The sequence below is a fragment of the Sylvia atricapilla genome, chromosome 4 (genome assembly GCF_009819655.1).
Source record: "Sylvia atricapilla isolate bSylAtr1 chromosome 4, bSylAtr1.pri, whole genome shotgun sequence".
Lineage (NCBI taxonomy): Eukaryota > Metazoa > Chordata > Aves > Passeriformes > Sylviidae > Sylvia > Sylvia atricapilla.
The window spans coordinates 29,080,774-29,106,734 of record NC_089143.1 but is presented as its reverse complement, the minus strand read 5'-3'; the positions used below and the strand labels follow the sequence as shown (position 1 = coordinate 29,106,734).

The window sequence follows — 25,961 nt, the reverse complement described above, 5'->3', positions numbered from 1 at the left end:
AATCAAAAAAACACAAACCACCAAAAAACCAAAACTGAATTTGTGACAGTTAAGGACTGTCAAGAATCCCATTGGCACATATGATCATGTTACAAGAACCAGAGCCATAAACAGCCTGTCTGCAGGGAGATACCTGTAGCTTTCAGCAGAGCATAGAGGAATTATCCAGCAGCAATTGCAGTTTGAGAATTCATAAGCTCAGGGTAGACGTGTTTTGTAAAGCTCTGTATAAAAACGTCAGTCGCAGTGCAAGAAAACTGAATACTTTTGGTATACGATAACGTTGTTACCTACAGCAACTTTCCAAAAGCAAAGAATAAAACAAAACCAGCAATGAGCTTACACCACAGAGCTACAGCAGTATCTCATGAAAAATGGAGATGCAGTGCTATTCCTGGCCCCCATCTCAACACAGCCATGGATATTTTTCCAGCTTGACTGGATTTTCCCCCTCCCTAATTGCTAGTTTTAACCAAAGCCTACACAGATTAAGAATCAACCCTAAAAGCAGCACAGCGAGTGTGCAGCAATTACGTGCAGAAAGGCATGTGACATTTTGTATCAAAAGCAGCCGCTAGAAACGCTAAAATGTAGATACCCCTTCCAGCAGGGAAAACAAAACAACTGCCCGTCTGCTGCTGGTGCCCCGCCAATCCCCAACACCGCACACACACATCCCAAATCCTCCTTCACTCCTACGTCCCCTGCGGACGATGACTTGGACTCGCCAAAGCCCGCATTTCGCCCCGCACGGTCCGCAGGTCACCTCTCGGGCTGGAAGAAGGGGCAGGTGCAGAAGAAGGGGCAGGTGGAGCAGAAGGGCGGCGGGGGCAGCGCCGGCAGACGCAGCGCTCGGGTGCAATGGAGATTCCAACGCCGAGCGGCCGCTTCCTGCGGCGGCGGCAGCTGGAGCATCCCGGCGGCCACGGGATGGGCACCGCGTCTCCTGGGGCAGGGCTGGCAGCACCTGCACCCGCAGCTCGGCCCCGCCGCCCATCCCAGCCAGCACCCGCAGCCCCTCGTCCTGCCCCCGCCTCCCCGGTGACCCCAAGCCCGGCGCAGCCCCTCACCGCAGGCAACCTGCGCGCAGATGGTTTTTCCGCACACCCCGCCACGTTTTCCAGGCAGACGCGGCCCCCTCCGCTCCCCTCCGGGCTTAACGAGCCAGTTCCAGTGTCTGCGCCCCAGCCTCTCCTTGCCGCCCCCTCCTCCCCTCCCCGCAGCGCCCGTCTCCCCCTCACAAGCCCGCCCGCCTCTGCCTGCGCCCCTCAGCCTCCTCCGCACCGTCACCGCCGCGGCGCTCACCCGAAGACAGAGGAGAACGGGCGAGAGCGAAGGGGCCGCCGCGGCCGGTCCCCTGACGAGGCTGTCGCTGTCGCTGTCTCGGTCCCCGCCTCCCGCCGCTCCCGCCGCCCCCTCAGGCACCGATCGGCCCCCGCCCGACAGGGTGCGGCTTCCACAGCCCGCAAACCCAACAACGGCGCCGCCCATTGGCGGGAGGGCGCGCGCTCTTCGAGTAAGCGCCTCTCCCATTGGCGGAAGGGAGCGGGGGGCGAGGGGCGGTGCGGCCGGGCCGCCTCTGGCGGGTCCCGCGGCTCCGGGAGGGCCGGAGGGTCCGCGGGCGGCCGGGAGCAGGCTGGGAAGAGCCTTCGGACGCAGAGAAAGGGGTCTTGTGGCGCTGGGTCGCAGCGGAAAGGAGCGGCGCGGCGGCTGGGGTGCTTATCTTAGAGCGGGCCGCGAGATAGGCGCAGGCAGACATCGCTAATCGCCGAGGACGCGCTGCGATAAGGGCTCGTTATCGCGCTGCGGTGGCGGTGTCCGATCGCTGTCAGCTCAGAGCAAGGCCAGCGCGATCCAGGAGGGCAGGACTCAGGCTTGAGAACTGCCTTGGCGAGGGCTAGAGACACCTGTCACAACCGAAGGTGTTTCATCGGTGGAATATCTTCCGGATGTTAAACGCCAGGCTAGCGAGAAGCCGCGCACTTGATTCAGGAAGTGTGCAGATACATCGTACAGATTATACGTAGCAGCCTGATGAGAGCTTTAAAAATCACCTCCTCAGGTCTTCTGAATCCTTCGGAGAGCTGTGTGGCTGGTATAACCCTTGATTTGTCACTGCAAGCGCCAGCTGTAAAGTTAACTTCTTCTGGTATCTATTTTCTGTCCATTTTTACTATCGTTTCTCTGTCATTTTAATTCTGCTGCTCCACACGTCTGTGTGTTGTATAGAGTGCTGCCTGCCACGGGAAAAATGAAGACTTGGGGGTCTGGTAACAAGCTCTCAGAAACAGTAAACCCTTCTCCTCTGCTATATACAACCCTCACCCCCAAGTTATCCATATTATGTAGGGAAGACTCCACCGAGTAGAACCTGATGGATTTTAGGATCCATAAACGCCTCCTGTGGAATGTGGGAGGAATCTAGCCTGTTCCGACCACCTCCACTGAGGAAATACACTCCACTTATCTAAAAAAGGCCATAGAGTTAAGCATAAACTTAATGTGAATTCTGTGAATTCAGCCACCAGAAGTGCTGATTCAGGTGTCAAGTGATGACACAATGGTTACGGCACATCTGCCGAGAAGGCCCTGCTGGACATAGATCTGCCTAATCAAAACTATACCACAACTAGACATGTGTTAGTGTAATTACTAAAGATTAGCAAATCATGTCTGAACATTTATTTTTTTTTAAAGAACTGTTGCTGTAAGCCTGAGAAAATAACATCATTTCACCTGCCTGGTGCTGGATCCTGTAAACTCAGTGGATAAGTGTACATACTTGGCAGCATACTCTTGTCTCTGCTCTGCACCTGCAGGCACCAGCCACCTGCCCCATGCAGTGTCTTGTCTTTGATTTCTTGTCAAAATACTCCATCTTGGCATCTCTCTTCCTTTCTTTCCCTTTCTCACCAAGGCATTTCGCACACAGAGTTCTCTCTCTTGTCTGGAAAAGTAAATGGGAGAATGAATCCACGGTTGAACTAACTCAGTAAAAAAATACTGCTTTGTTTCAAACTTAAAGGGTTTCCTCTCCAGCTCAGTATGTGGCTCTAAGACCAGCAGTGGCAGGAAGGATGTGGATGCTGGGGGCAGCAGTGCCCAGGGCTGGGGGAGGGCAGGGTCGTTTCTTTCTCTGGCAGTGCTGGCTCAAAGTGTTTGTGTAACTGCAGGGTGCAGTGACAAGAGCAGCTTGAGCTGATCAAAGGATGCCTTTCATCAGCTCCTGCTGGCTCTCGTGCTGCTGGTGAGTGCTGTTCCTTTACCTTTCTCTTCTGCTGTCCTACTTTGTGTCCTGCCCAAGGGCACAGGTTCCTACTGTCCCCTTCCAGTTTTCCCCCTGCCCCTTGCATTATCTCCCAGAATCATGAGGCCACTGTTTCACCTGGCTAATCTAAATGAAAAATTGCAGGGAGAGGCCAGCTTACTGCTGAATCAACCAGCTCCCTGCAGAGGCTGAGACTGACAGCTGATGTGTGTTTATCTTCCCTGTTCAGTTTTTGGCCTGCCCAGGTTCCTGACCTGCCTCTACCCAGCTGCAGGAAGTGCAGTGCTGGTGCAGTGGCAAAGGTGGGGTTACTTGGGCAGAAACTCAAGGGAGGGCTCATAAATACTGACACACACTAAAGCTGTGCACTCTGCTGCAGAAAAAAGACAAGACAATCTCAAAAAGCACTTTTGCATTATTTAAGACAGGAAGAACTTGTCTTTGTTAACTCTTGCCAGCTAGGTTTGCAGCATTACAGCTACAACAAAAGGTACAACATGAATTACGGAGTGTTTTTCATCCTACAGTATTTGATTCCTTCAAGATTTTGGGCTGCTGGTAAGGGTTCTGGGAAAATAACCAAGGCAAGCTTGTTGCCAGTAGGCTTCCACTTGGCATATGCTCACCTGCACATGTACTGGAGAATGGTTTTCAAATAGTAGTTTTCTCCTCAGCAGGCTCCAGCAGCAGCAGTGCTGGACTCAACTTACATCATAGAATCTCAAGTAAAAGAGTCAATATGAATGTATTAATTTACTAATTATTTTCATACTTTGGCCTTACTAGATATCAGAAAAATAGTATTGTACAATATATTTATGCATCTGATGTCTTTAACACTTCTTGATGCTCAGGTAGCTTCCAGCTGCCTGAGAGAAGCACAGCACTAGATTGATGTCCCACGTCTGGCATTAGGACATTTATCTTTTCCTTTATATGGGATGCACTTATTCCACATAAGCAGTTCCAGGTCAGTTTTCTCACCTATAAACTGGGACTAATAGTAAGGTAACAGTAAGATAGATCTTTCTCTCTTGACCTTCCAGAACTGTTCTGTCCTGACAGTCTGTTGACTGGGCAGGACTTGTTTACCTACTGTCATCATTTGTCTTCATCTCACACAGACCTACTCCACTTCCCAGAAAACGTTCTGGATCCTCCCAATAAAACAATGCCAGTATGTGAATTGTCTGTTGCTTTTCCCATGGGCCTTCAAAAGGAGAGTCTTAGCAGCAAAACTTCCTTGTGCCAGCAAAGTAAAAGCCAGTCCCTGGCCAGTCCTACCAGAGTTGGAGTATTGAGAGGGTGTGTGGGGACAAACACAAGTTACCTGTACAGAATACACCCAAGAACAGCCCCTGAGTGGTCTCTGTCTCACTGGCACCCAGGATTCTGCTGGGACGAGGCAATTTACACACGTGCAGCATTACTCCTGAAAAGCTCATGAGGGATTTGCCTTTGAAATGATTGAATTTAAATGCCTTTTTCCAAGTTACATAATGGGTTGTCTTAATTTCAACTGTGCATTACAACAGTAATAATACCTCATAGTTTATTTGTAGTATTACTAAAGTTGGTCGTTGTACGTAAGGTTATGTCTGAATTACATGAATTCTTATTCTTCAGAGGGAACACTTTTTTGAATTTTACTCATTTATGCAAGGAAGGAGAATTTTCCCAATGGACTGAAAATAGCACATAGGAACAATTTTAATATAGGTTCAAGAGAAGGATTACATGGAGTAAAAAATACCAGTGTATTCTGGTCTACTTTCATCTCTCTCCACAACCAAACAAAAACACATCTGAGGTTTGTTTGAGCTGGAAAAAAAATAAAAATTAAGAGAACCGAAACAGTAGGTGGGTGAAGGGGAAGAGCAGCTGGAACAGACCAATACTAAATGTTGCCAAATTTTATGCAATCTTAATCTGAGAGGCCACTTTGTCTTTAAGTTTGAAAAATACTGACTTTATGCTTAGGGCACATAGGGAAATTTTTATACATGACTGAGATGAAATGTAAATGGAGCTACATGGTTCAGGCTGGTTAACGGCAGTTGCAGTTAAACAGAACCAAAGGTGCAATGATTGCTTTACACAAAGAGACTCCAGCAACCAACATTCTCTTTTAATGTTACACGATTCTTTGTGAAGGTTAGGGCTTGTTTTTCCAAAATGCTTTTCCAAGTAAAACCAATTAATTTACTTGCAACATCTATGACATCCTGAGTATCATCCACCTTCTAGTTCTACGTTCTCTGCGAGTTGCTTCTTTATGATTTCAGTGTGAGTAGAGCAGTTGAAATTTGTTTTGGCTGCTCTGTAATGACACCTTCATCCTTAATAGTAGGAGAAGGAAAAATGTCACTAAAAAAGTTAGAACTTTTAAACTAACTTCAGAACTACAAGGAGAATCAAGAGGGTAAAACAGAGAAGAAAAATATATCAGGGCAAGTTCAAACTAATGAGGAGGGCTGAGAAGCATAAGAAAAATATTTTAAGGTAGTTACTATTTTAATTATGATATAGAGAAAAAAGTTAATTAATCTTGAGAGAAGCTTTGTAATATTAGAATATCAAATTTTAAATTCCCTAAAGTCACATTTAATTTTTAAATGGCACATTTTCAGCAGTTACTCCCATGGTTAGGGTGCGGCTGTCATTTTCTTGGAAAAATAAATCAGCGTGAATGGTAGCACAGTGCAAATTAATGTAAATTAAAGCACAACATAATCAGTGAGGCCTCAAACAGACAGCTTGTGAAGCCACAGCTGGAGCACCTTTCCATATTGGCGCTGTAATAAAACCCTTTAATAACTTTCCATGGGACAGACTCTCCTGCTTTCTGTGCTGCTCTGGTGGCCCTTTCACACCACTGGCCTTCAGTACAGGTGCAAAACTCCGGCCATGCAAAAGGCTTTCAGTGCACATCAGCCAGTCCAAGAACCAGCTGTGCCGGGAAAGTACCCAGGAGGAGCTTGTATGAAGTGGTTGTTGAAAGGCAGAGAAGGTGGTAACTCAAAGAAGGGTTAAATGCTTTTCCTTTTTTTTTTTTATATATCCAGTGATCTAATCCTACAGGTGATTTTTATCACTGTAATTTTTGTGCAAACCAACTCCAGGAGAGAGATGTGTGAGTAAAATTACATTAAAAATTGTTCTTTGCTATCTCCAAGATTATGCGCCTCTCAGGATCACGTCATCAGCCTGAGAGGCTGAATTACCCACGTCCTGGGAACTAGATACTGTAAGGAGGAAGGCAGAAGTGAGGGAGAGTAATGACCATCCTGTAATTAAGATGCAGGAATGGGAGCCCTGAAGGAATAGATTTGGAGATGACTGTGCTACAAGGCTTGCTCCATACCTGAAACCTACTGAACATACTCACTTCAGCCCATCCAGTTTTAAAGTGAGCTCAAATACTTTCTGTCTTGAAGTTCTAGTAGTGTTTGGTATTTGATATTTTGGCACTTTAAGTGTAGTAAAAGGACTATAAGCTCTGCCACTTAGGGATCTGTAATTATGAGCATCTCAAGCACTCCCACTATTAGGGAAAAAAACCCTCGACTTTAAGGAGGTGAGTATTTCATAAGATGGAAACTATTGCAACATCATGCAATCTGCTTGCTGCTAGGCAAAATATTTAATATTCAGAACAGCTGCTTAATGTTTCACAATGTGGATAAATTTAGGTGGTGCTCAGATGTCCATTATGTAAATTCTACCTCAAAGTATATTTTAGGAATAATTTAAACCTAAAGAAAGATTAATTTATCTCTTTGTTCTTTAGGTTGGAAGACATTCAGATGAGCAAATTTGCTAAACAATATTGCTGCTTATTTGAGACAGATGAGCCAAAAGAGTCTTAAGTTTTAAAGACCCAGCCTATTAAGTTTCCACTTGGAAGTTAGCTTTGATCTCTAGCTTCTGTCTGAAGTCACTTAAAATTGATTTGTCCCAAATGACTTCCACACACATGCTCAGCTGCTGGATTCCTGTTGTGTGGATCAGGCTGACCAGCAGATGTCCCCAAATTCTACATAATCACACCTGCAACTTCCAAAATCTTCAGCACCCTTTTGCACATTCCAAAGGATGAAGCCACTTGAGACCACAAATACTCTTGCTACTTATTCTTGTGAAAACTGAAGTTCTGAGGTGGGGAATGCTTGACTGCTGACACAAAGCACCTTTATTGTCATAGAAAAATTGTTTAGATATTGGTTCACTTTTTATGACATGCTGGCATTGATTGTCCCTTGTTTTATTTTCAAAATCACTCTATTTTTTTCCCCTAGAACAGCAATCCCCATCCAAATATGACCTGTAAAACTTTTATTTGGGGTTCAGTCACAAGAAGCAAGACTTCTTCCAAAAGTAGTAGCAATGATTTTGACTTGGATATTACAAAACTCATGAACTACATTCTTCATATGCATCAAATGTTGCTTTTATCATACCAACAAAATATTTTAAAGCTAAGGCACTTGTACTAGGTTGTAGATGCAAAGGCTGCTTTGCAGTGAAGGAATGAGGAAAGGCAGATTAGTGAGAAATACAGGAGACGTACTGAGCCATGCGTTCTAGCTCTGTCTTTCCTCCCTACAAATACCAGAAACTGACCTGATTTGTTACAAAACAGACTAGACTAGTATGTAGGAGCAAGAGGAAGAAAGAGTGTAAATGACTGCAGATTTGTTTAGAACATGAAGATTTGCTCCTTAGGGGCACTGAGAATTAATTCCTCTAACTCCATTATTAGAAGAACACAGCTACAAACAAAAGCATTAGAATACATCCCCATGAAATTAAAGACAACTGCACAAAATGAGGTGGACTAGCATTGAAATTTTATCCATTTCAGAAATCTATACATTTAGATACAAAAGGGAATTAACACAAAAATTTACATATTTGCAACCCTTGTATTACACAGGTAAAGAGCATGTTATGGTTTAAATGGATGCTTACAATTTTTAAATCTTCTGAGTGTAAGGTTGAGAAAAGAATCAGATATCTGAATAGGGCCCCAAAGTGAGCATACTATAAATATGATTGTCATGACACAATGAAATCAGTTATTCCCAGACAGAGAAAATCTTACTCTGTAGACAGGGGTGAATATAGCAAGAAACTTGAACTTACTCTGATATACGTGTATATCTATTTGCCACAAAAGTTTTTCAAATGCTGTCTTGGCTGAGCCGTCTTTAGAGAGGATCATGTCAGGGTAGTACACTACAGGGATGCTAATTTAAAATAAAAGGAATTAGACCTAAAATATCCAACATCGAACAGGATCTGAATTTTAAGTACTTCACATTCTTTACACACATAAGCCCTATTACAGTGGAAACAGAGATCAAGAGTGTGATACTGTGTATGTCTATCTCTCTTGGGAAAAGATGGAGGCAGAGTTTCCTGCCTCAATTCCTGTGTATGATCCTCATATTCCACCTGATGAGTAATGAAAATTCCCTAGGGACTAAATCCTGGTTTACTGTTTTCATAAAAAGCAAATTCTTATTCTGCAATGGCTTTGTTATGATTTTAAAGCTGAGATCATCTGATGGTAATGAGATTAAAATGGGCATGTATAAACTTTGAAAAGGTAACAAAAAAAAAGTTGATTGACATAGATTTAGACTGATAAAATCTAGTTACATTCTGTTTCAGGAGTGGCAGTATTTTTTGTACTATTATTACAAGCCCTGTAAACATTATTAGAGTATGAGACCATTATGACAGTATTTTTGGATCAACAGAATTACTTAAAAGATTATTAAGATAAATATCTTTTCCAAGAGTAATTTTGGCATAAACATCAAGCCCTTGGATTTAGGATACCTGTCCCCAAAAACATTAGGAAACAAATGGTAAAAGCACCCTGGTAACGTCTATCATTATATAGCATATTAAAAACAAATTTTGTTTTGCACGCAACTACAAACTGAGTAGAAAGTCAAACAATGGTTGAATTTGTGGTAGCAGACTAGGTTAGTGTGTTTTGCGCTAGAACAGAAAATAATTTAATGGGCTGACAACCTATTTCTAAGAGACTGACCACAAGGATTTATGGAGCATCACAATCATGGTTTCAGGTGTTTTTTCATGGTTTGTTTTAAGAACCTTTGACTATGACACGAGATAAAACTGCTAGTTGGAATTTGGAACATTCAAATGGCTCCCTTCCCTTCCCCTAAAAACTCTAGTAGCCCTTTCTCTTTTCTCATATACCCTTAAAAATACCAGTGGCACAAACCCTTCCAGTTCAGAACTAGGTACTGGGGCTCCCATGAGAGCCAAATCAATATTGTTCCACACTTACCTGAAGTGCATGTCATTAAGCAGTATGTGGGATGCCACACCCAAATCAGCCAGATAGTACCTGATAGTGATTACTGTACTCAGAAGGTGAAAGGATGTAAGAGGTGGCTTAAAAAAATAAGCCTCATTTCCTTATCATCTTTACCTATAGTAAATCAAATAATTAGCACAGAAATCTTCATTATGTACACATCAACTATACAAGTAATACAAAATATCTCAGTTGAGCACCAATGCTGACTTTAGGAGTAGTACCTCCAAGTCAGAGTATGAGTATTCCCCGTCACAAATAAATTTTGACGTACTTTCAGAAGTGTCCATTTTCTAGATCAGCTGTACTCAGATCACTTCTTTGTTCATGTTCATCTTCTACATTCCAAGGAGATTAGAAATAGCAGCAGTTTTGTAAAAGGTGTGGGTATCCCGGACAGCTTTCACAGCATAATCAGTTCAGATCTTTGTAAAAGAAAAGACCATAAAATCCGCTGATCTGGACTTTAGGGTTTTACCAGAAGTTCATTAAATGGAACTTATATAACAATCCATGTGAGAATAAATGGTGGAAACAGACTCAGTTTGTGTGTGCAAACGGCAGGATGTCCAACAGCGGCAGGAGTCCCGTCCTCAGGGGCAGCAGCGTGTCAGTGAACCATGGCTGTCTTGTCACCTTGGCTTGGAGTAACCATAAGGACACCTGAGAATCAGGCTGTCGTGACTGGGCAAGACATGAGTGCTGTAGTATTCCACCAAACTTCCCATGTTCAAAAACATGATGTCTGAATCCAGGTAAAACTTGCCATCCTGTCGTAGAATAAAAACATATGTAACCATTGACAGTAATGTTTCCAGCTCAATGTCTAAAGAAAAAAGGGCCAGAACATCATCAGAACCAAGTTCTTTAAAAAACACTATTCCTTTGCAAACTAGTCAGTCACATAAATAAGTCCAAATTAAACTCAGGAATTTACTAGGATTTGACTGGAGCTGAAATTTATGATGATACATGATACAGCAGTTAAAAAGCCCAGATCTGAGTATTTGAACTCTTATCCTAGACCAGACATTTATAAATCAGCTGATTTTTACTGTCAGAGGTGGATACAAATTTAGACTTTAACTGGTTAGTTCTGATCTTTACCTACGTGCACACTCATTTTATACACACAGACATGTATAATCTAAAGATGCATACACAGTGCAGCTACTGACCTTTTCAAAGATTCTGTAGTTTCTCACTTTTCCTGCAGGTTCATCCCATACAACCAATACCTTGAAGAAGAAAAACGCAACATATTCAGTCTATGACACCAAGCTCTTCTAAGTTAAAGTATTATTAAGGAATTCATTAAAATTCAGCATAATTTTTTTTTACAATCACCGACGTTATGGTAGCTATTCTCTCATATTTTCTTGCTTTAAGAAAAGACCACATCTAAATTGTTAAGTACTTAGATGTATATAAAATGCAGTATGTCTCAATCAACAAGTTTTTTGGGGGTTAGACTCAGCAACTGCAATTTACCTTTCCAGGCTTAGTAGATGAGTTCCTAATACAGTACAATCCATTTTGTGGCTGTCCTTGTGGGCTACTGGCTTTAAATATCCTAAAAATAATAAACAATAACATATGTTACAGCTATTCATGTGCATGACATGTTATTAACATTTAGATAAATCAAATACCTACACTCTTAAAATTCCCATTAGAAATATCTGGTTTGGGTGTAATAATTCATAGTAGATCACAGCTGAAAGAAAGTGACTGTTCTAGCACCTGAACCAGCAGTGCAGCACAGATCATCTGGCTATCTGGTCCCACCGAGCATCCTGGCAAAACAACCTCCTCCAGATGGAGCCAAATCACATTTCATTCTTATCTGTCAATTTACATATGATCACTGAACCAACTTCTCTAGAAAGTGATTTGTATATTAAGCATTTTAGTGTGTGCTTTGAACACAAGTTATCAAAATGATCTTTGGACTACAGTTCAGTACAGGTTTTTGTAGGATTTCTAAGGAACTATTTTAAAATCAAATTTTACCTTTCAACTTCAAAGGATTCAGAGGTATTAAGAAATATTGAAGCAGGCAGCCCAACCTGTAAAAAATATAAAGAAAATAAATCATTGTTAAGTCAATGACAACTCAAAACCCTAAGCAATTTGTTATGCAAATAAGCTACAGCCATCATCTAGAATTATTAATGGTGATCTAATCTTTATGCTTCTTTCTCCTTTATATCCTAAACTCCATAACTTATCAAGGCATTCACTAAAGCTCAAAAAGAAATAAAAAAAAAATTACACAGCACTGTGTTTTCAGAAAGTTACTCGTCTCCTAAAATAACGCACTTAAAATGTTCCAAAAGGTACATAAGCAAGGAAAAAATATTCCTTTAGAATAGATCATCTGCTTGATCTTACTTTTTCATAATCATCATCTGAGTCATCATCAGGTTGGCTTGGCTTGGAGGGTAGTGCTGGTTTTTCAAATGAAAAACTTCTAAAACTCTGTCCATCTGGTGGTGATCTCCTGGCAGAAATAGAATGAAAACTGAAGGATATCTCATCAGGAAAGCAGAACAAACATACACAAAACACTGAAGGAACAATAGAACTAGAAGTGAAGTTTCAGTTTAGCCTCCAAAGCATGGAATCTTAGAATGGTTATGGGTGGAAGGGACTTTAAAGACCATCTCATTCCAACCCTCCTGCCATGGCCAGGGACACCTTTCAGTAGACTGGGTTGCTTGGAGCTCCATGCAATGTGGCCATTGCAGGAATGGGGCATTCACAGTTCATGTGGCAATCTGTGCCAGTCCCTCACCACACTTCCAGTAAATAATTTATTCCCAATATCTAATCAGAACCTACACCTCCACTCTTCCAGTTTAAAGCCTTTCCCTCTTGTCCTATCACTCCATGCCCATGCCCAAAGTCCCTCTCTAGGTCTTTTGTAGCTCTTTTGAGTACTGGAAGGTGTTTTAAGCATCTCCCTGGAGCCTTCTCTTCTCCAGGCTGAACAATCCCAACTCTGTCAGCCTGTCCTCATAGGAGAGGTGCTCCAGCATTCGGATCAACTCAGTGGCCTTCTCTGGACCAGTATTAACAGGGCAATTTCCTTCTTGTTTGGGGGCCCCAGAGCTGGAGGCAGTACTTGCAGATTAATTTAGTTAATCACAGATTAATATGGATAAGGAGAGACCTCTAGAGATCATTTAGTCCAAGCTCACGCACAGAACAGGTCCAACCAGAACAGCTAGATTCACTGCAGATTTTCAAATAACAGGCAAAAAAAGCACAACACAGAGAAGGATGGTGCAGGGAGGAGACACACATGTTGGTATGAATCTGAGTATGTCTAAACTGGTTAATTAATAAGTGACTGAAAAACAATAGTGCATTGTGTTTTCATACTTACTGTAACTGGGGACATAAAGATTTCTCTGTTCTAGGCTTGACTGCAGGCGGCTGGTGGCTTGGCACAGGTGGCTTTGGGAGCACTGGTGGCACAAACAGTCCAGGTTTACCATGTTCCCTTGGCACTTTGGGCTCTGCTAGCTTTTCAACAAGCTGTGACAACTTGGGTTTATTGGCTGGCAGAGGAGGAGGAGTCCGTGGGGAAAGGTTCAAGCTTTTTAGCTTCTCGCACGCTTCTGGAGGAGCGAGGACTTGGGCTGGAGGCAGAGGCTCTGGAGGCAGGGGGTGGGACTCTTTGCTACTTGCAGGCTTTTTGAACGCAGGCAAAGGGGGCAAAGGGGGTGGCTCCAGTTTGATTTCAGGTAAGCTTCTCTTAGGAGGTGGTGGTGGCACTGGTGCAGTTGGTTTGCCAGCATAGGAATTTGACCTTCCTTCCAAGTAGGGAGATTTCCTGACATGAGGAACAGGTGGAGGTGGGTACGCAGGGGGCAGGACCATATCTACAGAGAGAAAACCAAAAAGCTTGACACACTGAGGGGGAATGCAGTATGTCATCAAAAGACACTTCTCAAATGAATTTTTTGTGTGATCTAAGATATTGCACTGGCATCAGGTCTGATTGTACTCAGCATGCTGGATAAGCATTTAACTTTCAGCACAATTCTGAAAGTTATAGGCAATAAACTCCTGGTATTTTTCTTCAGGCATGGCTTACAATGACTTAGCAAAGATTTTTCATTTCATCTATCGTTTCCTTAAAAACATGACTGCTGCTCCAGACTGATGACCAGATACAGGTCATCCGAGCCAGGAGGCTTGCAAGAAAACATACCCCTAAAGGCATGTAATGCTTTCTCTAAGTGGTTACTGCTGTTATTACAAACTTCTGACACTAAATACCTCTCAGGATTAGATACCTTGGCATTACTTCAGTTATTTTGCCAGTTGGAACAGGAATGACCAATACAAAATAATAACCTGGCATTCCACATGAACATTGCCTTCACCAGGGGCCTTTCATGAGGGGAATTAAAGAAATCACATACCATCTTTCACTATGTCGGAAGTATCTGGCTGCAAATAAGACTCATCCTCTTCCTCCTGGTCATAATCTGCAGATAAAAATCAGCGTGTCAGACTCTGATAAATACTCTTGGAACCTAAGAAACCTGAGTATCAAGCACTTAGGGCTCTTTAAAACAAATATTTTTCAGGCATTTTTTCTAAAGAGGTGAAAAAAATTAATAGTTTTGATTCACCTCTCTGCTATCCAGCTATTTCCTTAAATTTTTATGTCAATTTAAAAAGTCATCACTTATAAAGAGGCAGATGAAGTACGCTACACAATACTTTTTTTTTTTTTCCACTTAACAAGTTAAAATAATTATTTTTTGTTCCAGCCTTCCTGAGGGAAATTCAAATCAGTTGCAGAGACACAACTATAAGGATGCATTTACAAAACCACTTGGGGAAAAAACATAACCCCCAAACTTAACCTTACCATAGAAGAATCTATGGAAGATTAAACAAGCTTAGTTATTTACAAAATAATTTCAATTCTTTTGCCTTGCTCTGGCAACAACAACAGCAAAAAAAGCACCACAACAAATGGCTTAGGTGGTTTCAATGTTGCCTTTAACTATAAATCAGAATAACCATGCCACAAAAAACATGTTACTTCTAGGCAGTAACTTCTCCTCATTGATTATAAGAGGAGCCTGAAGGACAATATGCAGAGGAATGCCCTAAAAAAGGTAAGAATACCTGATAAAAATCAGTGATGCTAATTTTCCTAATTTAAACTCCTTCTAGGCTTCTTATCATCATTCATCTTGCAAACAACCCTCCCCTCCCATAAAAATCAGAAGGACTAAACTACAACTCCACATGAAATGCTGATGAGTCTGTTCTCTGCTTGCAGCAATGGAGCCGGATTTCCTAACAAGACCCATTCCTCCCTTTTTGTCCTAGTCAGGAAGAACAGTCAGGAATTTCCTTTCAGGAAATGAGAGTACTTGCTCTTATCAACATTGCCCTTAGAAATCTGAAAGGGCAGATGGGGAAAGGCCTAGAAAAGGATCTCTGCTGAACCTCAAGGCAAGGTTTCTCATGTTGGTTTCCACAAACATATTTCTTGACTAGGAATTCAGTTGCTGAAATATGCTGCAAATGCCTACCTAACAGGCTTCCTGTCACTTTCAATTAACCTCCTCAAAGGATCTGAAATTCTTTAGTTTATTTGTACCAACAGTTAAGGGCACAGAATACCTGTTGCTGATTTAAAACTACAAAAGAGATACACCTAATGAAAATCATCAGTTACAAACTGGATTACTTAATCTACAGGAATAATTCCTGCAGAATTCAGAAGAAATAAATAAGCAACAAAGAAGCCTTATTTATCAGTGTCTGAATTTCTCACCTTCATTATCTGCTGAATGATGGGAATACTTGATGTCAATGGGACGTTCTACTGAGCCATAGAAACTGTCTGCATCAGAACCAGAGTCACTGCAAAACAAAAGACAGAGTTACTTCTGTTTAGCAGGACTGCAGCACTGGAAAGGAATGCTGGAAAAGCAGAAGCAATCTGTTCCTATTTCCCAATTAATAGTCAGATATGTTGCTGCTGTATTCTAAAAGATTTCATTTCTTTTACACAAAGCTGACATTCAAAGTGCCCTTTGTTTAAAGATTTGGGGTTTTTCTTCATATTCTTTAAATTATAAATTGGGAAGGGCTTTTCTTCTCAGGTCTTATGGTGCCTGTTCTTATTTAACAGGAAGTTTCTTGTAGGTACAAAAAGCCTAAAACACCACTGTAAGACCTAGTGCAAAAGGAATAAAAAAAAGAACCCAATAAAGAATAAGGGTTTATACCTGAATTCTGTTATTGTTTCTTTCTTCTCATGGTAGTGATCAATTTCCCTTCTCAAGGATAGCATCCAATTCTAAAAATAAAAATACAACATTCAACACATCAATCTTTAAATCATTAAATGCAAATGTACCTTGTCCTCTGTAAGAAGAGAGTAACTGTGCAGAGAACATACATTGAGATAGTATTGATCCACGAGTTTTTACTGAAAAAACTCAGCAGTCAAATGTTTTGACTATTTAAAATGCTGTAGGAACATACTGAAGTATTAAATTTTCAGTTTGCAATTTTCAAGCAGTTATTCCTAAAGCCAGATATATATTTAGAGTATGTTTATGGGTGAGAGATTTCACTGAACAGTTTTCAGAATTTAACAAAGGCTTAACATATCATTACTTTTTCCTTGGTGAAAAATAAATACAGAATATTTATGAAATATGGAGAAACCCATGCCATCCAGTATGTCACAGCCATTCCCTAAATTACAAGTTGAATTAACACTAACTTAAAAGTTAAAACTTCAGACATGAGTTTTCAGAGGAGCCCAAAGAACTAGGTATACAAATTTCAGTGACAGCTGCATTTCCAGTTCATTTAGATTTTAGGGAAGTCCAAAATTCACTTTTTGCTTCAAGGAAAATTCTGTTGCAAAAGAAGAAAGTTACCTTTCTTTCATCTTCAGAAGAAGCTGAAAAAAACCACGTCCTGTGCTTCTTGCTTATGTGAACTAACTTGAAAGGAAACACATTGCTTGATGTTGTCTCCTCAGCTGCCCGCATAACCCTGAGAGACAGAACAACCAATACAGAAACACCTTAATCTATAGTTATTGCTGCTATGCAAGTCATAAAGACTGAGAGCAGTTCTACTGGCCAGTTTTGCCTTATGAAAAATAACCCCCAAGCCCAGAAAATCGCCACAGAAATCCCCATATGTGCATTTGCAGTGCTTCTCCATTATTGTGGTAGAAGGCACAATGCAAAAGAAAGAGCACTTGTTGATCCACCAGCCAGACTCATATAAACAGCTGCTCTGACTGTTCAAGAGTTAATGAACCACATTAACTCATAAGAATCACACACTGCAAGAGGTAGTCTGAGTGCTTGTGGCCCTTATTCAAGAAGTCACTATTTCAGAGGAGAAGGCAAGACACATTTCCCATGAAAATAAGGGAAAACTAATAATAAAGGCAAACTTCATTTTTACACATTTCCCTTATAAACAGATTCTTGCACATTTTTTTATTATTTTAAAACAAGCATAAGCCAACCACTTTCTTTCTTGTGTGTAAGTAATTTCTTTATTTGGGACTCCTAAGGGGAGAAAAATTTAAAAACCCCTTATGCAACTACTCAGTCTAACAATTCAGTGCTTTCAAATTCTTTTTCAGTAATGTTTGTCTGTGCCTTATACTAATCAAGACCTGGTCCCTATTCCAACCAAGGTCTCTACAAGGCTGCTAGAATGAAGATACAGAAAAAGGAATGAATAGTCTCTAGCATTTACAGATTCCATGGTATTGTTCACATTCATGTCGATAGCAGAAGCTGGTGTCATGACAAAATGACAGTGTGGGTTTCTTCTACAAATTAATATTGAATTTTTAACTAGCTGCAATGTTTACAAGTGCATTCCCTTAAAAGTATGCCATTGTTATGCTCTGTTAGAAAAGCTCTAATAATTTAAGAAAACTAAATTCATTCAAAACTAAACTAACTACATTTCTTAAACCACAAGTCTGATAACATTATACAGTACAAGATATGCATATACAAACACAATAAAATTGCAGTGGTTAGGATCAATACAATGCTATTTCTCTACATTCCCTCTTTCTCATTAAACCTTTCTTAGCATCAATTTCAACAGCAATTCCCTAAAGTTAGGTTGGACTTGCATTAGTAGGCCTTGCACTTATGCTGCATTCACATTCTGACAGTACTGGCTAAATTGAAAGCCACATATTTCTGTCTTCAACTTGCAAAGTAAATATTAAGATTAAAAATGTGTGGTGAAATGAGTCAGATACTTTGCACATGCATTCTCTCATTTAGCACTCTGTACCTGAGACAGTTTCAACACTAACTACAGTTGCTGAACCAGTAACTCCATAAATTTTCTCTTCTGATGGCTTTCTGGACACTACAGAACAAAGCTGGTCTGTCTGAACGAATCCACATCTATCTGCACATGCAGTCTGCATTAGTCAGTAACAGGAGTAAGGTCACTGCAATTCAAAGTGTTTGTGTCAAGCACTGACCCCAACAACAGACATAGCTGTGTTTAACTTAATTAGAAATGACACCCATAGCCCCTAGCATTAAGTTAAAGGAGCTTGGGTGTTAACCAGCTTCTTTGGCACTTACCTGTTGTAACCTTTCAAAGAAAATGCACCCTGGGGAGATGCAGATGTGCTGCTCTTAAAATAGTAGACACATGCCTCGTGGATAATCACAAATCTCAGTGGCCCTGAAAAGATAAAAAGTGAGCAAAATCTAAATCCAAGGGTAGCAGAACAACTAGAATCTCTTAGCATGTGTAGAATTATTGTTTAAGATTTTAGTAATCAAATGAGTCACTGTAAATGAGCACAAGCTAGTTAAGTGACAGCTTGTTGATGATCAGTCACCCAGTGAAGTTGTCCATTTGCAGAGTTTTATTATTACTAAGGGTAATATTTGATTCCCTCACTTGAGAGGCAGCTGATCTGAAAACTTCAAAAGAAGACTCAGACACTGCAGGCCTGACCTCCACCTGTGCTCCTTCATAAGTGGAATAAGCAATAGCAGGAAGGCAGCCACAGGATACCAATACATATTTACATCCCTCTCAAAACCATTATCTCTCTCTCTTCTTTCACCTCAAGTACACAATCCTGCCAATAAAATTATATCCCGTTTTCTTTTTTTTTTTTTTTTGAAAGAGGCCAAGACTCCTTCATTTATCAAAGGCAGTAATCTTTGTCCTTAACTATATAAATACAGTTTCAGTATGAACAGGGATACCAAATGAATAGCATACAAATAAATCCAAAATCTGAACTTTCCCCCATGTAAATAGACGCTGATTTCAGAAGAAATTACTGTTATTAAGTACAGCCCAATGCTGGCAGTGAGAAAATTTCCATTTCACAACAGCAGTAGGAGATGGGGATATTTTTTCCAGTACAGAATAACCAACTGGAAAAAAAAGGCTGAGTACTAATTTCTTTCAGAAAAGAGTATTTGAAATTGATACATATCCTGGGAATCTATTTGTCTTGAAAATCTTAGTTGTGAAGGACTGGACAAGAGAACTAAACAAGCAAAATAAAATCGATCACAATTATTATCTAAGATTTACAGTTGCAAAACAATTAAAGGAAGATCTTTCAAAATGAGTCTTTCATACATATACTCCTGTAAAATTGTATTCCAATACAAAGTGGAAAAACAGCTTCAATAGTCTGCTAACATGAAATCTATTCTGGCCCCAGAGGCATGCATTTAAAACATTTAATTTAGTTAATACCTCATTCAACTTACACTTCAGGATCTGCAGCTGGGTGCCTCCTTTTTTATGAAGATACCCTGACTTGGTGACTCCTCCAGGCATTGTCAGAAGGTTTTGTGCTCCAATTGCCTTCATTGGGACTGGCCAGACCTGCTCCTGCGAGGCCATCATTCTGCAATTTAGAATAATTAAAAAGAGTTTAAAAGTCAGATTTTACTTTAAGGAATGAGTGCTGAGAAGCAAAGCTTGTTTCCTTAAACAAGCTTTCCAAACAACTAATGTGGTTCAGCACTCAAGAATGTAACACAGACAGGGTGTTCAAAGATTCCAGGAACTTTGTAATGTATAAAAAAACGTGGTGCAAAAAGCCCCGATTTATTTTTATACAGCTCTCAAGTGATTGACAGTTGTTGAAACAAAGGAAAAGTGCTTAGTAAATGTTACTTAAGTATTTATGTTTTAAAAATACTCCAGATAGCACTGCAAGACTTAATCGGGCAGGTGACTGCAAAGAATATTGGTTTCTTCACCCAAACGCTTCATGGCGTGTATGTACAGAAAACGTTATTACAGAAAATGTCAAGGGAATCAAGTCAAGGTTTAATGACTGCAGCATCCAATACTACTTACTCCTGGTATTGACATGTTTTATTCTTCAATTAAAAGGTTTATATATAATCTCATAGTGGATGTTACATGTGACAGCATCCTGTGCAAATGAAGTTCCTCTCAGATTTCTGCAGGCTTCCATTTAATTTATATATCAATTTTTTATGTACTGCTCCACCCCAAAAATCTCCAGTTATCACTCTTTCTGCTGTCATCTTAAACCAAAAACATTAGTTTTTGAAGCAGTAACTTATGCTGATATATCATTATGAGCCCTTTTTTCTTCAGCTGGTAACAGAACTAGGGCAAAGATCCTGCTGTGTCACGGAGAAAAGAAATGCATGGAGAGAATGGGAATTTTGACCTAGACATAAAAGGTCTATTAACATCAGGTGTCGGGCTAGAGATCTTTGCTGGTAAAAGGCAAACTAATGAAGTCACAGTTAATTAACTTCTGATAAAGCAATGATGGTTTAGAACTGATAAGCTTTCAGTGCAGGTCTGAAATTTAATAGATCTTGTTCATGTCTCCTTTACCCAAAAGGGACAGTAAGGGAGGTAAATTGTGAGGCTCAGCACAGAATCCAAAAGCCTCAGCACAACACCCTACCAAAGCACCTGCCTCTCCAATCTAAAATGGCTTTTCACATACTGAAAAGAATAAGGAAGCATTTCAGATTTGTTAAGGTGCAACAGCAAAGTACATATCCATTGTATGGGTTAGGAAAAACAGAAATGCAAGTCAGTGGATCTGGCAGTGGATCAGTTTAGGATTTAGATCTAACTGCTTGCCATTTGCTGATGATGCACGTGTGGGAAAGGGTGGAAATTCCTAGCAATTTCTACCAGGAGAATTTAAACTAAATCCAATTCTCTAGGTAGCCTAGAAGACTTAATCACAAAATTAGGTTTTAGTCCCCAGCATTATGAACCAGGCTCAGCCAGAGATGATGGGACCCAAGGCCCTAAAAAGGCTCTCATAGCAGACACATCAAGATACCATGGTATCCTAATTTTCCCCCAGGACCTCCCTGCTCACCAAAAGGTAAGTTGCTTTTGTTCTACTCAGCTATGTCCTTCATTCTGCTGTTTCCTCCCTGTTCTTATTAAATGACTGAGATCTTTCCAAGCTGAGTTATTTCCTCTTTCTCCTCCACGAAACTTCTAGCAACAGCAATGTCTCCAAAAAGGGGCTATTCATGTATTTTAAGCTTTTAAGAAAAAAAAAAATCAGTAGCAGAAGCTAACATCCCCTCTTACCCCCTAAATCCTTCAAATTACTTCTCCACATCTTACAGAAAATTTGAAGTGAGGGAAATGGAGAGTGTTACCCAGCTGGCCGCTGACGCCAAACCACATCAATACTGCTAAGAGTGATTTCCTTGAAATAAGGATTGCAAAGGCAAGTCCGGGGCTTCTCCTTTTAAGAATAAGCACATCAATGTTTAAACATTAGAACCAAATCTAAGTTACTTCAGTCTGTTTCTAGTTATGTGCGGAAAATAGACTAAGTAAAAATGCAACCTTTTTATTCAGATAAATACACTCTGACACTACTTTTCCAACGTTAGTCTCAATGCCATCCAACAGTTTCAAGTTCATCTTAGCTCTTCCAATCCTCTGTACCTTTACTAGGAAGAGCAGAAGAAAGGATTGAAGCACCCAGTGCATGGTGTGAAACTGTTTAATCGTTCTGTAGCTTGGCTGAAAACTATGAGAAGAGGCAGAGTGAACCTCTGAGTCAGGTTACTCAGAGAGGTTACTCAAAACAACCAGTAAGTTGAAATTTCTAAGAAGCCAAAGTCAAAAACTGGCAATAAGTACATGCTACCCTAGGTAAATACAGAAATCAGAAATGTTTGTACCGGCCACATTTGCCTTCTATAGGGGAGTGCACCAGTCAGACTACTCACTAAAGCACGTCTGGATGGGCATTATTTCCTCTACCTGAAAAGCCAGATCTTAAGGAAGACAGGAAAGAAAAAAAATATATGGAAGCAGAGGAGCAAGCACGGGAAAATAAAATAATCCAGTTCTACAATGTGATGACTATGGGATTTAACTGACAGGAAAGGACAGCAGAGTATCCGGTTCTGCTTCCCCATTTCTTACATTTGGCTACTTACTATAAAACAGTCCTGAGAACAGAGAGCAAAACTTAGAACTTCCCCAGCCCAGCTGAGTGAATAAAAGAAGTGAGTAAAAGGAGAGACAGCGGAAATCTATGCCACCAAGTACACATTACATGAACTAATGAGCTCACTTAATGCACCAGGCTTTTCAACAGATTCACAGGCAGCTAAGCCTATTATCTGGATTTCAGTGTGGCTTAGAACACTCGCCATCACATCTGTACACTCCTCAAGCACTTTCATTTGCAGGCACACAGCAGACCCTCAGGGAAGACTTTGGTATTCTGAGTTGAAATCTTTCAGTTAGGCTCCTAAAATGCATTAAAGTACTCTGACTCTCATCCCAGGCAGATTTTTCTTCTTTTCTTGACTGTAGAAAACAGCTCTGTAAGGACACATGTTGCTATTTTACATCACACTGCTGGGAGAAAGCTGTCAAAACAGATCTAACTTCAGAATCTTTATTGTAGGGGTGGGAGAGAAGAAGGAAAAAAAATGGAAGCTCAAAGATTATTATGGTCTCAGCATCTACAGTATGGTTGCCTTTTGCTCACTGAATAGTTCCTTCAACTCTTGATATTCCTGTTGTAACTTCTTTAACACGTTACACTAAGAACAGATGGATACTGCATTACCAGGTAAGTGCCATAGCAGTCACTGAAGTCACTGCAGAGCCTGTTAACTTTGGCATTACTGAGAACAAAGGGAAATCTCCCAGTTGTTTCTTACACAGTTACGTTCTTACACTACGAGCCAAAGCCCTCCTTACACACTTTCACCCGTGGTGCATAGGAGAGGCTCCTCCACAGGGCTGACAACCACGTTAACTTCACTGAGTGAGCCCTTTCTGACACTGGTCATCTGCCACAAACAGAAGGCAACATTCCCCATGCATAGTTTGGTGAAAGCTTCTAGTAATAGCTACACACTATTCCTCTTCCCACTCACCAAGGAACTAGATGCATATTTTTTAATCAATTTTTCCACCAAGTGCCAAACCCACTGCATGTGGCTACTGAACTAATCTTCGCTCCCACTGAATGGATGTGGCAGCAGTCAGGGAACAGTCTTGCATCCCTTTGTTTCTCCTCACAGGTGATCTCACAGGTGATCCCTGTGACAATTCTGTCTGTGAGTGTAGTAGGAGAAATAGTGGAACAGCAGTTTCTAGGATGTGCTTCACCATTCAAGAGTGCTTTTGGGAAGACAGAACCGTGCAACCAGCACTCTGAAGCATGATACAGAGCTTATACAATCACTATTGTAATTACTTCTTATGTACAAACTGGTCTACCAGACTGAAAACCAAACCAATTTGCAGTATATTGCTAATGTATCAATGAAATCAGCCCAAGTCTATCACATAAGTAGACTTTTCTCAAATACTATCACAATGAGTCATTTTTTATTTCAAAGTACCCTGAAAGTTAAACAGCATGAAAAAAAAGGGAATTTACATACTTCACCCTGTAACCAGGATAGGGCCAGTCAGATACAGAAGTATTTTCTCAATCATAATACTGCTACCAAGCTCAAACTCTGAATGGATAGCGCACTTCTGTTATTGTGTAGCAGGTAAACCTATACGTCTGGGAAGCAATTTTAATCTATCCCCTCAGTCAGTGGATAGAGAATAGCTAGACTGAAGGCCAGGGCATAATTTTACAAGCTAAAAGTCCCTCCATGAGTAGAAGTAAAATTCTGCCACATTAAAAATCTGGATTACATTATAGAAGAACACTTAACCCTCTTGGCCCTAAGAGCTATTGGCGTTCAGCCCAATTAGGGCAAATACAAGTTGATTCAATTAAAGATTGCATCCCGGAAGAGTCCTCAGTTCTTGCTTAACTTCAGCAGAATACATGGCAGATGTGATCATCTCCACTTCTTGCAGTATATAGGTAAAAAAATGTATTACCCTTGTCTCTGAGACTACAGCTGCTAACAGTTGTTTTAGAAGTTCTCACTTGTTTTAATAATATTTATGATCTGGCCCTGTTTGGTCATGCTGGAAAAAACAAAAACACAGCCTCCGAAGCTGCAGTACAAAAAGTAAACCTGATCTGACTTTGTAACAATGCTCTCTATGCCAAGTATATCTGAGAACTTTCAAAACTGTAATCTCATATGCTTTAGTCTTTAAATTTTCTTTGGAAGTAAAACTCAGCAAAGCCAGATGCTAGTTTACTTCTGAATGTATAACTTACAAATAACATGACATATATAACACATAACTTACAGAAATGAATGCATTCCTCAAATCATGCAGAGGGAGACTGAAGTATCAGGCTTTACCAAAAATGAGGCAGCATTACACACTGCAGAACAGGAAAAGTTTCCCCTATATGCTCTTAGCAATTCTCAGCTAGAATGATTTCTCTGATTCAGCCATCTAAGCATTTACCATCTGTTCTTAAAACTGCTTTTTGCAGAATTATCAGGTCTCTTGTCCATTTATTAACCATTCTCCAGTACTTCTGAAATACTTTTCCGTATCTCTCCTACTTTTTTTGGTTACACATCCCATTTCTTCATACTTCTAACAGCCCCTTTCACAATACTCTCTCAGAAAGATTAATAGCACAGTACAAACACTGAAGTTGAAAACATCTTACAAGACAAAGGGAACAAAGAAATAAACCCAACTGACATAGTCTGTATAACTAAATTTACTCTCTTCAACTTGTTTCAACTTGCTTTTCTTTTCTGAAAAGTTTACAACCAACACCCAACTTATCTCTTCCCCCTCCAATTCTTTATCATTTAGATTTTTGCATGAGTTAAAAATGTTTTAGCCCAGGTACCATACTCTACTCCTAACTGCAGTCTGCTCTCTGCCTCAAGGAGAAAAGATGACAGAAATACAAGCCACAAAAAGCACTGACCTGGCGACCTTGTCCGATCGACACATAGTTTTTCTGCTGACACTTCTACCGAATGATTGTTTCCTCTGTGATGACAAAGCCATTAAGGACTTATGACCCCGTTCAGGCATGGCAGGAACATCTCTGCACTTCTCCCACGGTTGGGAACTCCCAGGTTGAGAGCCACAGCTGTAGCTGCTGCCTGCTCAACACACAAAAGGAAAAGAAACCCTGCCCCGACTGCTCGTGCATCTGCACTGTGGCCAAAAGTGACGCCGAGGCAATGACTTGTTTCCTTTGCTACTTCCTGTTTCCCCCACTGTTTAGTGGGCAGCGCTATCTTGGTCACATTTCCCAGCTTCCCAGAGAGGTTATAAATCAATTCCCGCACAGCTCAAACATCTGGCAGACATCAAGCCAGAAAGCAGAGGGGATTTTCCAGTGCTCACTTTCTTCCTACTCACCTTTCAATCAACCACTTTCCTATGGGAGAAAAAGAAAGTTCTCCTTTTTTTCTCCCAGTGTACTCCAGCTCCAACACGGGCAGAGGCACAGCTCAGAAATGCTGCCTGTGCTCCTGAAGAGCCTGTGCCTCAGATACCTGCACTGCACCACAGAACAGTAAGTATTTCATCTGTTTTCTCCCCCACAGCTGGAGCTTGTCCTTTCCTCTTCAACCCAAGACAATCTAAATAGCCATTCTGAAAAATTCTGCAGCATGGACATGCTTTAGAGCAAGTCTTGCTGGTACGTTTGATGCTACACAAACCATAGAAGACAATAAAATTCGAATTCAAGAGGCTGGCAGTGCACAATTGTTCACAAGTATCACCAACTGATGATGAATAAATGCCATTGTTTTACACTTATTCTCATCTGGAGTTCTTAAAAGGATTCAAGCGTTTCACTGACTCATCTAGATTTAAAACAACATTCCAGGCTCAAAGGTTTGAATGAGACAAAACCAACAA

General features: G+C 40.8%; 2 protein-coding genes across 17 annotated transcripts in view; both read right to left on the bottom strand.

The window, feature by feature from the left end:
- ADD1 (adducin 1) overlaps positions 1–1,444 on the bottom strand; it is a 61,990-nt gene extending 60,546 nt beyond the window's left edge. For all 16 annotated transcript variants that reach the window (XM_066317396.1, XM_066317403.1, XM_066317398.1 and 13 more), the window contains exon 1: positions 1,306–1,444. The gene's annotated coding sequence lies outside the window, so the exon portion shown is untranslated. The remainder of the gene's footprint in view (positions 1–1,305) is intronic.
- A 6,652-nt stretch (positions 1,445–8,096) lies between these two features.
- On the bottom strand, positions 8,097–25,380 carry SH3BP2 (SH3 domain binding protein 2). Its single transcript, XM_066317395.1, has 13 exons — positions 25,012–25,380; positions 19,418–19,557; positions 18,260–18,362; positions 16,559–16,676; positions 15,896–15,966; positions 15,439–15,527; positions 14,063–14,128; positions 13,018–13,516; positions 12,021–12,129; positions 11,640–11,695; positions 11,118–11,199; positions 10,805–10,864; positions 8,097–10,396 (listed from the first exon to the last, which is right to left on the bottom strand). Exons 1-13 carry the CDS (start codon positions 25,119–25,121, stop codon positions 10,259–10,261), a joined length of 1,641 nt encoding a protein of 546 aa, XP_066173492.1. The 5' UTR covers positions 25,122–25,380; the 3' UTR covers positions 8,097–10,258.
- Positions 25,381–25,961: the final 581 nt, after the last annotated feature.